At 35.0% G+C, this 15,540-nt stretch overlaps 2 protein-coding genes across 4 annotated transcripts; one reads left to right on the top strand and one right to left on the bottom strand.

Moving 5' to 3' along the window:
* Positions 1-3,894: 3,894 nt before the first annotated feature.
* Positions 3,895-4,959, bottom strand: LOC121793909 (ethylene-responsive transcription factor ERF003-like). The gene is made up of 2 exons (XM_042191934.1): positions 4,734-4,959; positions 3,895-4,443 (listed from the first exon to the last, which is right to left on the bottom strand). Exons 1-2 carry the CDS (start codon positions 4,814-4,816, stop codon positions 4,050-4,052), a joined length of 477 nt encoding a protein of 158 aa, XP_042047868.1. The 5' UTR covers positions 4,817-4,959; the 3' UTR covers positions 3,895-4,049.
* A 3,546-nt stretch (positions 4,960-8,505) lies between these two features.
* On the top strand, positions 8,506-14,420 carry LOC121795012 (nuclear pore complex protein NUP96-like). 3 transcript variants are annotated; one of them, XM_042193437.1, is made up of 6 exons: positions 8,506-8,695; positions 9,077-11,708; positions 11,992-12,115; positions 12,440-12,588; positions 13,559-13,644; positions 13,941-14,420. In XM_042193437.1, exons 2-6 carry the CDS (start codon positions 9,138-9,140, stop codon positions 14,134-14,136), a joined length of 3,126 nt encoding a protein of 1,041 aa, XP_042049371.1. In that variant the 5' UTR covers positions 8,506-8,695; positions 9,077-9,137; the 3' UTR covers positions 14,137-14,420. The 3 variants fall into 3 exon arrangements, with proteins under 3 accessions (XP_042049371.1, XP_042049369.1, XP_042049370.1); XM_042193435.1 differs by having other exon boundaries at positions 13,547-13,644; XM_042193436.1 differs by lacking the exon at positions 8,506-8,695 and having other exon boundaries at positions 9,064-11,708; positions 13,547-13,644.
* The last annotated feature ends 1,120 nt before the right edge of the window (positions 14,421-15,540 follow it).

Genomic DNA, 15,540 nt, shown 5'->3' with positions numbered 1-15,540 from the left:
ACAATGAGCGACTCATACTTCTACAGCGGAGGAAGACATAAAATGAACAGAAACACACCAGAGAGAATGGATTTTCGAGAGTATGCATGCATGGCACTGTATGGTCCAGGACAACTTCTCATATTTGATAGATCTTACTGGTAAGTTGCATCTTCTTTTATGTCGTCCTTATAAGAAAAACTCCAAGAGAAGCGTGCATAGCAGCATGTGAGTCTGTGACACTTCTAAGAAGGTGACCCCTGCGAAGTATCTCTTGGAACGCGTAAATGAGAACAAAACACACTGAAAATATTTGTATTGGTATGTGGGGACAATCGTCAAGTTGAAATCCGGGTCGTTATGTATACAATCCAATTCCGCGTAAAGAGCAAAAATCAAACTAAATTAAATAACATGATCATCTCATTATGAAGATGTGAGAGTTGGAAGTGTCTACATGATTTCAATCGCATGTGGTAATATAACTAGAAATCCGAAAGACCGTTGGTTAGTTGAGAGCTATAAGTAGGGAGATATAGTTGTTCAAGTATCTTTGTCTATTGGCCTTTTAATTTATTGTAATAAATTTAAAATAAAAGATTAGATCCATGTGCATGCAATCGTGCACAAAATGGAGCCCCATTTCATGGCCAATAAAATCCAAAACTGTGTGGGAAAGTCTACGAGTAACATGGTTTTGCACCCTCAAATATATGCTATCACATGTCATACACAAAGGACGAAGCAATGGGTATTTTGCTTGAAAATAACATAAACATGCCTTATGCAATGAATTTTTCGATTTCGTAGGGGTTTACTGATTTTGAATTGAGTCTTGATTTTTCTTTATGTCTTGCATAAAGACAAAATAAGACATAATCCATTTACTACATGTAACTCAAATTTTCGACCGTTGATTAGAATGAAGCGTCTAAGCGTCTTACTAAGTAAATTGCATTTTATCACCTTCATTAATTATAGTATAACTTTGTTACTCTATTTATGTACTCAATAAGTATTTTAAATAGTAGACATGAGTAATATGTTAAGTACACCATACACTTTGGATGATAGAAAGGTAGTGATAAAATGTAAACTCTAAATATTGTACAAATTCCAAACTATGATCCGGACCTTCAGAAAATGTCAACCGATGATAAAATAACAACAACAAAAAATGTCTACATAGTTTCAACACAATGTCAACACAACATCAACTGTTGACACAGTGTTGACATTTTTTGTTGCTATTATTTTATCATCTGTTGACATTTTCTAACGGTCAAGATCATAGTTTGGAGTTCGTACAATATTTTAGAGTTTGCATTTGATTACACCCATCGGAGGTTATATATATTTTGTATATGTAACTTGATGAAATAAAGGATCTCGAATTTTGTTGAATCATATATTTAATCTTTCAAATATTTAATTTATATACTGCAAATATATATATATATATATAAGTTATAATTCAAAACTCCCCCAAATCATAGGATGGCCTCACTAGTAACATGCATAAATCATAGGAGTAAAAATAATATACACTATAGGGTTCTAAAGTAAACTGTCACCTACTCCAAGTAAACACATAAATATACTATTTATTTTAATGAGTAATAATACTTCATTAATTAATTAGTTTTAAATTTTTTATACAGGTGACCAAGGATCCCTTTCCAATTTAGGACATAGTATTTTTTTGCAATCCAAGTGGTATTGGCATGTCTCTGGTGAGGACAATATTAAATTATTAATAAAGCGCCCACCAATAAATAAATACATTGTAGTAGTAGTACCTAGTAATTGCTTCATGTTCAATTTGGACGTATTGTACACTTTAAATTTAAAATGTAGTCCATTTATTATGTACTCACGATTTTAAATTCAACTTAGTCCAATCAAGTTGGCAATATGCTTCTGGGGGAGAATATTACTTTTTATAAAATTAAAATTATTATTATATATTGTATATAATAATAAATATATATATTTATATACTACTCATTACGAAAATTTGACAGTTGAAAACATAGTATAACAATAAGTCGTATTGTACACCATGCTTAACTAATGAATAGTAGCACTAATTAAAACCAGCTAAAACTAAAACCAGTAAAAAATCCTAAAATTGCGGCTATATATCATCTTTAGTCAAAATCATTGTTGTAAAAGTCAAGCTCCCTGTATCTATTTTGGTGAAAATTTCAAGGTGGTAAGCTGGAGTTGTGATATATATTGATGGGAAGAATAAAAAAGTCTACGTGAAGTCCCAATTTATATTACAGAAAATAGCGTGTGAGAAATAAATCATTGAAAATAGTGCTATCATGTGAAAAGATATCGAGGTTTGAATTAGTAATTATGGTATAATAACAGTTGTAGATTTGATGAATGTTTCTCTAGAGGCTTTTGTTTATTTATTATCGTAGATCTTCTGATCTTGTTATTTATGATTATCCTACTTTTCTTCGGTTGCTTGGGTTTAGATGATTGTTTTGTTTATTGTGTGAACATTGTTTGGATTTTGAATATTTATGTACAAGTAAAGTAATTAAGTTAGTCAGTTGCAGGAGCAAATGGAAGCCTCAAGGGTCTCAGCCTTTATATTTTATAAAATTATCGTGCAAAAAATCCTGTTACCGAAATAAAATAATAAATCATGAAAATTCTTCTTTGGACATTTTAAATACTACTACCAAATTATAAAAAAAAAAACTCTGTGGTGTTGAGAGAATTAGGGATCATTGATGAGACATAAACTTGAAATTAATGGTGAGGTAAAGCAAAAACGAAGTTATATGGATTAAAAATAGTCAAAATGAATTATGAATGCGCGTGATTAAGGTTCCACCTTATTTGGCTTTTGCGACAATATCAAACCTAGATATAATATATTGTCTCATTTTGGAAAAACACAAAGGTTTAGATCCATAATAATATTGCCGTCTCGTCTCTGTGTAAGAGTCAAAAAGTGAGAAAAATAAACTAGTAAAGCATTGATAGTGAGGAGCAGCTGTTTTCAGGTGTTATTACACATGCATTCAGTCATAAGTAGGACTTCACAAAGTGTATATCATAACATATATAATTAATTTATAATTGCTGTTTAATTATTATCATAACAATATCATTAAATTTGGAATGTCATCGATTAGTAGTCAACCCAAAGAGGAGAAAATGACATTAATTTCTTGCTCCGTTTTAACTTGACATGACATTTTCTAGTGTCATTCACGTGAAAGAAAACTACCACTATAGTTGGATGTTTTTTTTATTTAGATGGTCATTGTAGTATTACTATTATGTAGAGGGCAATGTTGAGTATTAAAAACACAGCACTCACCTATTTTGAATAGTACTAACAATTCTTGAGTATACTAAAGTTGAATGTGTATATGATTAAAGAATTTGTAAAGTGAGAGAAAAATTGAATGAAAAAAATGGTTTGAAGTTTATTAGAGCAGATTGTGGCTCGCTTTAATATAAATCGGAACTTACGAAATAGAAAGGTAATAATTTTTCTGAACGACTAAATTGGAAAATAAGATTGAAATAAAAAATATAGTTAGTATTATTAAAAAACGAAAGAAATAAAATAATGTAAAACTGAGGACTCTGATTGGGTAAAGGAGTGTCATGCTCTTACTCACTGTGTTGGGTTACAAACCCATCCCACATCGGATGAGAGAGGGAAGTTGGAAGGTGTATATAATTCCTGTCCAACCCCAATTAGTTTGAGGCCTTTTGGGAGTGACCCAAAAATAAATCCGTGCGGGCTTGACCCAAAGCGGACATTATCAAACTAATGTTGCAGTCGACGATCCTAACACACTGCAGGATGAGAGCTCAACAACCCGCAACGCCATGCTTCAGTCATCGAGCATGCATGTCGGTAAGTGCTCAAGAGAGTGCTTAGATAAAATAATTTTATTGCTAACATTTTGGGGCCCATCTAATTACATAGAGCCATGTCGGCTTGAACAACAACAAGTGACAGCCAAGAAATATGTGGAAGTAAATAACATAGAAAAAAAAGAAAAACTAAAATTACAATTAATGTAACGCAATTAGCTGTCCATAACAGAGGATAACTCAATCGAGCTATAATCAAGCAGCTCTTGAATCATCTGCTCAATCTGATCATCTTCAACGGTCTTGATCATCATCTGCTGCCGTCCATTCTCATCTAACCCATTCTGCGCCGTCCGATTGTGGGGCTGCTGCTGATGTTGCTCTGTTTTGCTGCTAACCGCTTTGTTGCTAGACATCTTGAGTGACGTCAGGTGGCACTTCTGCAGCTTCGCCATCAGCGTCGCCGACAGCAGCTTCGAGTACGGCTCGCTAGGGCCATACTCGAAGTTCGTGCGGGCCCGCGGCCCGCACATCATCCTGGCTGCGGCGTCGTACGCCCTCGCCGCGTCCTCCGCCGTCTCGAACGTGCCTAGCCATATTCTAGTCTTTCTGAAATAAATATTTTATTTTTTGCATGGTCAGTGACGTCGTAAATGGAAGGATGCATATTGACCAGAAGTTGACGAAAAGTTGATTTAAATGACAATTTGTCCTTCTGTATATGTATATTTAATAAATGTTGCATGCATTTCTAACTCTGTCCACACTCAATAGTTCTGTTTTACACTATATTTGAGTTTTTCTTATTATTTTAATTTTATATTAAAACCCGTACCGTTAATCAAAATTATTAGAAGTGGACTGAGGTAGTAAGGAAATGGGGAGAAATGAGAGCTTACAGCAATGGGTGGCGGATTTCGGAGACCCAAGATCCCCAGTGGCGCTGCCGGACGCCGCGGAAGCGCTGCTGCGGTCGAGCCATGGCGGCGGCGGGCTTAGTTGAGCAAGAGGTGGTGGAGTGTTGGGAGAGAGAGAGGAGCAGAGGTGAAGGGGAGGCAAGGGGAAGAGTGTGTATGGTGTGGTTTTGTAGGGAAACTTTGCGGCCTTCAGAGAGAAATAAATAGGGGAATGGGGCCTACAAGACTTTCCACACTCTTCAATCTTCATCTTTCATTTTTCCAATGGAATATAGCTACACAATTATTCTGAATCTTTAATTTGTTTTAGTATACTTCATGTTGTGGAAATCCCACGTCTTTCTCGGATATAGAGGATTCTAGTTAAATAATGTTTGCTAGTCTGGTGTCTAGTAAAACCTAATTTTTGCGTATCATATGTTGAATGACACGAGATGATATGTTGAATCACACGAGATTTTGGGAAGTTGCTTTAATATTTAGTGTGTTCAAACTTAAATAGAAAGTGAAAATATAGTTGAACCGTCAATCTTTTATAGAAGTGTCAATTTTTTCGAAAATGACGACATGACCAGTGTTGAGGAGGCAAATTGGAGTGTGTAACATTGAATATACTCCATAATTAGGAAGATAATTCATTTAGTAGGTGACATGCATATCACAATGATTTTCAATGAAGATTAGATGAAATGTATTTTTTCCTAACTAACATTAACATGGGGGGAATGGCCTTTCCATTTGTATATGGAACAAAATAGTTAAATAAGTGAGATATTTAGTGTATATAGAAAAAAGTGAAGACAATCCATATGTGATAGATCACATCAAAAATGCTAAACATAGGAAAGGGCTTGCCCATGTGCCTCTCTCTCTCTAGAAATCACAGAATGGTGTCCTCATGGGTTTGTTGGGTTATGGCTGCTATTTTTGACCGTTATTTCGATGTTAGATTGCACAAAATCCAAGAGTGCTACAAAATATACATATACATATATATATTGATTCTTCGCCCACCCTTCATTCACTCCTAAGATTATGTCACCCTAACATGTTTCCTATATATATCTAATTCAAAATATTGAATTTCGTAGATAATTTGTATCTAGTCATATATGATCACAGATTCATAAACATAACTCGTAATATTGGACACAATTGAAGAAGAATGTCACTGGCCTGAAGTCTAAAGTGGTGCGACAACAGTCTATGATAATGGATAATAGATGAAGAATGAAACTGAATCCTAATCCGAAACTGGCTAATTATGGAGTATTATATGTGCAATCATTAGGGTTAATATTTCTTCCTATATGTCTATCAATACATATAGTATCATTCAAAATGCATGTGAGTATATATAGTTTGCTTTTGGGTTAGGTTTTTATAGGTACCGATCGAGTTGGGATCATCGAGAGTGACACATGCCTAGATGAGTCTAAGTCCACCACAAGTTACGACGGGCTCAGTGCAAGTTTACGATCGAGCACCAGACCAAATTGGGACAAGGTACTTCGTATTATATCTATATTAAAAGGACTAAAATTACGACAAGGCTAACAACTTTCTTGACGAACTAAGGTGATGGTCGGTGTAATACATTTGATAAGATTGAATGTTATGAATGTTGTTCGATCAAATAAATATGACCCTAAAATTAATCTCGGGGCCATGTATTGTAAAATTGGTCATCCTTTAATAAAATTCATTTCCTGGCTTTTTTTTCTAAAATTATGTATTTCTTATAATTCATTTTAAAATCGGTAAACCGGTTGTTTTCACTAATTAACTGGCCATACTTGCGAATAATTATAAGTTAATTTATTCTATTGCGCGGTTTATTTTCAAAAAAGGGCTAGCAATCGTGTATCTTTAATGTAGATCATGTAATTAATTGTTTTTCGTTCTATGTAAATGATTGTTCATCAGTAAATACGTGACGAGATTCGTGCAAAATAATTTGTTCATTTATTTTTTCGTGTTATAATTATTAAAGCACCAGAATACCCCACCACAACGAAATTATTTGTTACTTAATTATTAATAAATGTTGTACTATTATATACGTTACTCTAGATTAGTATAACATAATGCAAATAACCATATTAGTAAATAGTAATGCTACAACAAATAATTTGACTGGTGTGTGAATTGTGATATATTGTTATATTTTTACAAGTATTTTTTAATAATTACTGACCCATGTCAAATACAGCTGAACTGACTCTTGTGAATAAAACTGATTCCTTTTATGAATAAAAATCATGATCGATTTGTCTTTAACACTTACTGTGATTACAAGTACTTGTTGCAAAATGATTATTGTTCTTAATAAAAGTCAATATTTTAAAAAAACAGAATCAAGATAGAACCCGATCAGACCGGATCCGATTCAACCGTGCACACTGTGCGTGAGCTCGCACGGGAGCACGGCTCAAGAAATTATATGCATGCGACATAAAACGATGATTGCGCGTGCGAGGCAAATTACAAAGATAAGATGAATAAATAAATGTGTTCCCTTATTCCATATTTACTCAATTTGAAGAGGGCCTATTGATATCATTAGATCTTCAACATCTTTATTTTTGTTCGAACAGATGGAAATCCAATATTTTCCAAATATGGCTTTCATCATTTACTGAACTTCACCATATAATAAAAAATTGCGATATTGGCCCATAATATCATGGAACTTTTAAAAAGTTTGATTTGTCCCACGAACTTTCAATTTGCCAAATAATATTACGAACTTTATCTGAGTTTGTTATTTTCCACCTACGAAAAAATTCCGGCAAATAATATCATGATACAGATTTTTTTCCGTAATTTCTCGACAACTACTTTGAGAGTTTCAAGTTCTTCAATCTTTGTGTATAGTTTTTCTCTAAGCACACTCTCCAAAGTTGTTCTTCAACCCATTAATATAGCTGAATTCTTTCGCTGGTGAGAAATAACAAATTCGGATAAATATTATTTTTCCAAGTTAAAAGTTTGTGGGAAAAATACAACCTTTTGAAAGTTCCATAATATTAGGGGCCAATAACCCTAAAAAATTCGACCCGACCAAATTGATATCCATTAAAATAATTTAAATTGCATTAATAATATATTATAGGAATATTATATTCAATTATTTAATCTTTCTTCCTTCTTTTACTAGTTTTTTATTTTTCCTTAAGCTTTCTTCTATCTTCATTATTTCACCATTCCTAAGCATGTAGCCTCCCTCCGTTCACAAGCATGAGTCATCTTTTCTTGATATAGATTAAAAAATGCGAAAAAATATGAACTGAACGCGTTAATAGAATATGAGTATTATTTTGATGTATTAATTTTATAATGAATGTGGTAATTAGTTAGTAAATTGTGAGATGTACTTCCAATTTATAACAAAAAATGAAATGAGATTCATTTGGCGGATGAACTGAAATGACAAAAATGAGTGGGAGTAATATTTATATGTTATTCAGGATTAAGAATTGAAGTTGTAATATTTTCATTATAAATTCTATGTTTGAGTCTATATTTTAAGAGGTAAAATTTGCTCATGCTACTATTAATTACGTATAATAATTTCCAATATCTATAGTTTAGGGCCATTTTCCTTAAAAGGCCCAAGGCCCATAAATCCTCTGCTAGGTGGCCCAATATTTTGAAGGCCGTTAGAATTAAATAAATTATCAAATAGAAGTACTTCAAAAAGAGTAAGAAATAAAGTCCAATCAAATTATATTTGGAAAGAGAGAAAGAAAAAGACAGAAAAAAATTGGGTAAAAACGTTTCCATGGAATCTGCAGGAGAAATTCACAACCTAAACCGCGCCTTTACTGTCAAAAAACTCCAAAACTAAAACCCTCTTTTCCCATTTCCGCTCCCGCCCAGTGAGATAGTTGCTCACTGCTATTTTTCTGCACTTTGCTTAATCACATCTCCAGTTCAAATCGGTAGGTTCTCTTCAATTTCAACTCTTAGACACAGCTCCGGTATTTTATGCTGATTTTTCTTCTTTTCATTTTGTTATTGCTGGCAATGTGTGTTGTGAATTTATAAAAGCATGAATGCTATTGTTGGTGATCTAATTTTAGGGTTTTCCGGAAAAGGTCTCCGATTTCTTAATTGGGGTTTGTAGATTGACTTCTTGATTTGAATATGTTGTTGTGTGATGAATTATTCTTGAATCGAAAGTTCGTATCAATAGATTTTCAAGTTGTTTCTGTCAATTGAACTTCTTTGTTCTATATTAGCTTGTGTGGAGTATAGGCGTTTCTTTACTATGTTGATCGTATGTTCATCTTGCTAACTTGACTAGTATGTGCTGTAACCAGTGGCTTGGAGCACAGTTTCAAGGATTGCAGCTCCGCTGCTGAATTTCTTTTGAGCTTAAATATGGAAGTTAATTTAGCTGTGCTAAAGCCTACTTCGATTCATGAGTCTCAGTACAAAAGAAGAAGAGTTTCTTTGAATGGTGTAGATACTTCTCTTTCCTGTCAGGTCTTACATGATGCTGAAAATTCTTTACCAACCCTCCGTTGTTCTGATTACTACACAAAACCGTGCTTAAGTGAGTTGGCTATTCGTGAGCTCTCAAACCCTGGTTATTGTAGTAGAGTTGAAGATTTTGTCATTGGAAGGATTGGCTGTGGATGTGTTAAGTTTATCGGGGAAACAGATGTTAGACGCTTGGATTTGGACTCCATTGTCAAATTCAGAAACTGCGAGATTGTTATATATGAAGATGACAGTTCTAAGCCGTTGGTTGGGCATGGTCTTAACAAGCCAGCTGAAGTAACTCTACTACTTCAAACAAAACCATTGAGTAATCTAAATGAGGCGCAGTTAGCAAAAATTGTGGAAAAATTGAAGTGCAAGACAGAAAGTCAAGGGGCACAATTCATTTCATTTAATCCAGATAACTGTGAATGGAAATTTTTGGTACAACATTTTAGCAGATTTGGCCTGGTTGAGGAAGATGAAGATGAAGATGATGTTCCAATGGATGATGTGTCCCCTGGAGCTCAAGATCCCGAAGGTATGAATGGTAATGAGGTATCAGATGATGAGGACAATGCTTCACCAGACATGAGTCTTCTTTCACATTCTCTTCCTGCTCATCTTGGTCTTGATCCTGTCAGGATGCAAGACATGAGGATGTTGTGGTTTCCTGCCAAGGAAGATGAGGTAGAGGCTCTTACTAGCAAACATCCATATGATAATCCACCTTTTGCTAAAGATTCCTCAAGATCTCCTTTGCATCATTCATCTAGGAAGACAGTTCACAATTCAAATACCCCTTCCATTCGCAAGACTCCATTAGCTTTAAAAGAGTTTAACCCTGGTGGTTTTAGCTCTGCCTCCTCCGGAGCCATTTTATTGTCCCAACAAAATAAAGGTTTGCACCTAACCACGAGAAAATCTGAAGGCTTCGAGCTCGAGCTTACAAAGAAAACACCAGTAACTGGCAGTTATTCTTGTAATATAGTTGATGCAGCACTATTTATGGGAAGATCCTTTCGAGTAGGTTGGGGCCCAAATGGCATACTTGTGCATTCTGGTATGCCTGTTGGTAGTGATAATTCCCGAGCTGTATTATCCTCTGTAATAAATATTGAAAAGGTTGCACTTGACAAAGTGACAAGAAATGACAGCAACAAAGTTAAGGAGGAACTTGCTGACTTTTGTTTCAGCTCCCCCCTCAATATTCACAAGGAATTGAGTCGTGAAACAAAAAAAGTTGAACTAGGAACCTATAATCTCAAACTTCAAAAGCTTATTTGCGACCGCTTGACTCTTCCAGATATTTGTAGGAGTTACATAGACATCATAGAGAAGCAACTAGAGGTGCCAAGCTTATCGTCTGACACTCGCGTCCTACTGATGCACCAAGTGTTGGTTTGGGAATTAATTAAAGTGCTCTTTTCAACAAGGAAAATGGGTGGGCAATTGAAGCTCATTGAAGAGGAGGAGGAGGATATGATTTCAGATGCAAGGGAAAGTTATCCAGATGTTGACCAGGAAGCACTTCCACTTATTAGACGAGCTGCTTTCAGCTATTGGCTGCAAGAGAGTGTTCACCACCGTGTACAAGAAGATATCAGTTCGCTAAATGAGTTGAGTGGTCTAGAACACATATTTTTGCTTCTTTCTGGCAGACAGATGGACGCTGCCGTAGAGCTTGCTGCTTCTAGAGGGGATGTACGACTATCTTGTCTCTTAAGCCAGGCTGGTGGGTCCACAACCAATCGTGCTGATATTGCTCATCAGCTTGATCTTTGGAGGAAGAATGGACTGGATTTTAGTTTTATCGAGGATGATAGGGTGAGGCTTCTTGAATTGCTCGCTGGCAACATTCATCGGGCCTTACATGGTGTAAAAATTGACTGGAAAAGGTTCCTAGGACTGTTGATGTGGTATAAACTTCCACCCGACATTTCGTTACCTGTTGTTTTTAACACTTACCAGAAGCTTCTGAATGAGGGAGATGCTCCATACCCTGTTCCAGTTTACATAGATGAAGGACCTATAGAAGATGTGAGCAAATGGGTTTTGAATAATCGTTTTGACCTTGCTTATTATCTTATGCTTCTTCACGCCCGGGAAGAAAATGATTTTGGTGCTTTAAAGACCATGTTCAGTGCCTCCGCTTCAACATATGACCCTCTTGACTATCACATGATTTGGCATCAGCGTGCTGTTTTAGAGGCCATTGGCACTTTCAGTTCAAATGATCTACATGTCCTTGACATGGCATATGTTTCTCAGTTGCTCTGCCTTGGGCAATGTCATTGGGCCATCTATGTGGTACTTCATATGCCTCACCGTGAAGATTATCCTTATCTTCAAGCTACAGTTATAAGAGAAATCCTCTTTCAATATTGTGAAGTTTGGAGTACTAGTGACTCACAATGGGAATTCATTGAAAGTCTAGGCATTCCTTTAGCATGGTTGCATGAAGCTTTGGTGAGTTTTCCCTCCATTAAACCTGTTATTTTTGCACATATTGATCATTCATGTTTGGCCTTTGCCTTATCTCTCTATGATCCTGTTCTGGAATTTTTATCTCACATGTTTTCTAGTACCTTATGAGACTGTATGTCTCCATTAGATCATGGTTTCTGTAGGCTGTGGGAAGTTAATTGTGAGAAAAACTGCAGTAGCTCTATATAGCTTCTCTTGATGTTATAGCAACTCTGAGTTTCTTTCTTTCTCACTGCTCATATCCTCTTCACTTCTCTTCATACAGGCAATATTTCACAGTTACACTGGGGACCTTCCAAAGGCTCTAGGTCACTTTCTTGCATGTGCAAGCTGGCAGAAAGCACACTCTATTTTCTTAACTTCAGTTGCTCCGTCTTTGTTTTTGTCAGGTAAGATTGTTTTTGGGTGTATTAATCTGATTGAATCCATTTAAATTTGGTTTAATTAATATGTATGTTTTCTGCGTGAGACTCTCTTTCTGGGCTTGTTTGTTTAGGAGAATTTGAGATTGCAGCTCTGCAATTGTCTTCCAGAATTTCTAGCTTCAAACATGTATTTGACCAAAAATCACCTGCACCCTTGGATCAAGCATCCTGTTGTTTACACAAACAATGAAACAACTATCCTGACTCCTGAGCATTGCTTTTGTTAACAAAGTGATTCTTCCATTCTTCCTTTTGCCATAAGTAGTAAATTTTATTATTTTGATGCAGCAAAGCATACAGAAATATGGGAGCTAGCAACATCCATGGAGGACTACAAGTCGGAGATTGAAGATTGGGACCTCGGGGCAGGAATTTATATTTCATTCTATATATTGAAGAATTCCATGCAGGAAGACAATAGCACCATGACTGAACTGGTAATGTCCATGTCTATGACTGCAGGGCTGCATGCATTGTTTTCAAAAATCGAATTGACCTAGTATTAAAACGTGAACTGGTTAAACTGGGCATCCCAGTTTAACAAGACTGATCAATTATTTAGATCTGGTTTGACCAGTATTTACTCTACTTCTCATTTCATTTCTTCCATTTTGTTTAATGGAAGTTTAAAATGACATTTTATTATATTTAACTTTGTGTTAGAGTTGGACTTTATTTGGTTTATTACTTTTCTTTTTCTCCGACATTCAAGATCTAGGTTATAGTAAGTGGCCAGTTAGTAGCTACATATCACTTAAGATGATAAGAGATATAAACAGTTTTTTGCTGCACTAGTTGAATGACTATTAGAAAGACTGGCTTGATCACTGGTCCAGTTATGGAACTGCGCAATAATTGTTATACTTAATCTGCCTGATTAATTTGTCGTAATACTGATTGAGCTTGGAATGGATGTTCCTTAGTTCTGCATTGTTCAAAGAGCACTTGCATTATTCAAAGAGCTGGTTGACTTTCCTGCAATTGTTAGCTGCACTTCCCAAACATGCTCAAAGTGCTAGTTTTTACTACTCTTTGTTTGTGATATCAGCGAACAGCATGTAGAAGGTGACTAATAGGTGTTATGTGAAGTTTCTTGAAATTATATACGAGGCGCTGTTGTGGTGTGGCCAGACTTGGAGGGCACTCCTTGATGCATAAAATGGATTCTTATGCTTCTTAAACTATTGAAAAATGTAAACGGGCTTTCTTTGTTCTCTTTTTCTATTTTCTTCGTCTTGTTCCTTTTGTTTTTCCAATTTGTGGCTCCCAACAAAATGACATTTCTTTGTTTGAGAAACTGTATAGGTGACCAAAGAATGAAGGGTCACATATATCTATTCCGATATTCAGTAGACATTGTTTCTATTACAATCATATTGATGGATCATTTGGCAGGACACTCTTAAGAACAAGAATGATGCATGTGCTGACTTTATTAGCCGTTTGAACAAGTCTCTGGCAGTTCGGGGCAACAGATTATCAGTCGAAGCAAGGTACTGTTGTCTTCTTAACTTTTCTGTTTTTTATTTCTACATCTGAATTTCACCATTAGCATGAACTTTTGGTTTTGACTTTTGAGTTTGTTCTACATATATCAATATAAGTTGTTATGCTCAACAGTGTTTCTTATTTTAGCTTACTACACCGACCATTGTTTCTTTGTTGTAGCATATGTGATTATTTTACTGTTTAGATTATGAGAACCATATTAGTAAAGTCTTGCTGTATTTTCAAATTCTAGCATACATGTTTCCTAAGGCCTGAATTTTCCTATGGTTTTATCTTGCAGAGTCGTATTCTCAAAGATGGCGGAAGAGATCTCCAGTCTGCTTCTTTCTGATAGCAACGAGGGTTCCACAGGCGAGGATCAGCTGATCTGCTTCGAAACTGTTTTTCGGGCACCCATGCCGGAAGACCTCCGCTCATATCATTTACAGGATGCTGTTTCACTTTTCACTTGTCATCTCTCTGAACTGGCACAATAATTTCCCCCCAATGGAAGCATAACTTCTGCAACTCGACGATTTTAAGTTCTTCAAGCTTCAGCGTATGTTCTTGCTTTTACTCTGGCCATCTGTGTTGTTTTCTTTGTTTTCCAGAATCCTTGGTTTATAGCTTTGACATGACAATTGAAGTATCCTGTTTGTAGATTAGCCTCTTCAGTTTTATTTTTTTGAACTTTTCTGACAGAATTCATGTTTGAAATTATTGAAAACTTCAAATTTGAAATTATATAGTGGTGTAATAAACTGGTTATGTGTTATGTGTCTTTCTTGGAAATGAAATCAACCATTTTTCATCATAAAAAGAAAAAAGTTGTTGCTTTTGAATAGGGGTTATAATAAGTTGTATCTTAGCAAGAAGAGGAATGATGGGCAATGTTACAAAGCTGCAAGAAAGGTAAAAGGTGACTTTATAAATTTTCCCTTTAACAATGAGTACCATTTCGTTTTTTATGGACTGTTTCAGAATAAAACTTTTTTTTTATCTTTTGCTTTGTGAATAGAGGGGGAAGTTATTAGTACATCAAATTAGTAGTTATTTAACTAAAATAGATAGATAATATAGGTGGTGCAGACCGCCGCACAAAAAGGCTACATCATTATTTTATGGGTGGAGTTTAATCATTAAACACTAATTACAAATTCTTAGTCGAATTCAAATACAATGACAGACGACATAAATAAATCAAAATTTCGGAAAGTGTTTAAGTTGTTGAAAGTGAAAGGAGAATGACAAACTGAAATAATTAATCATACAAATTATAAAATCATATAGACAACTTTCTCAATATAAAAACAAAATCAACGTTTGTAATTGGTATTTATCATATTGTGAAAAACCTTATTGTCACTACATGAATAGATAGATGTGCAAGAAGGCGTATATAATCCAAGAATATATCTTTATTGATGGTAATTGGACAACTAAATTTATATTCAAATCCGACACTTGAAATACACATCTCTGAATGTCGCTTGATCTAAGACAAGTTTGTTGATTGGATAAGATCTAAGCAGAGTTGAAGGCACTCCCACTTGCCACGTTCTTCTTATTTTTGTTTTCTTCAAAATAGTCAGTCGTGTACTTGATTTGTAATATCCGAGATTTTATAAAGTATTGTTTGTGAATTATGTGATAGTGTTTTCATTTTACTAAAACACTTCTATTTAAACGGGACGTTCTTCAAAGGAAGAATAAAAAAGATGAATGTGAAATGAAATATTTTTTCATTGAAAATTTAGTATGTTTAACAATAAATTCTACTCTCCTTTTCAAAGAATTCCTAACTTACTATATTACTCCCCCGTCTCACTTTAGAAGTCGCATTTGAGTTTGACACGAGTTATAAGAAAACTAAAAGAAAGTTGGTAAAAAAAATATAGTGG

The sequence above is a fragment of the Salvia splendens genome, chromosome 3 (assembly GCF_004379255.2).
Source record: "Salvia splendens isolate huo1 chromosome 3, SspV2, whole genome shotgun sequence".
NCBI classification, from domain to species: Eukaryota; Viridiplantae; Streptophyta; class Magnoliopsida; order Lamiales; family Lamiaceae; genus Salvia; species Salvia splendens.
The sequence above is the reverse complement of the archived record's forward strand: the minus strand, read 5'-3'. Positions and strand labels throughout refer to the sequence as shown.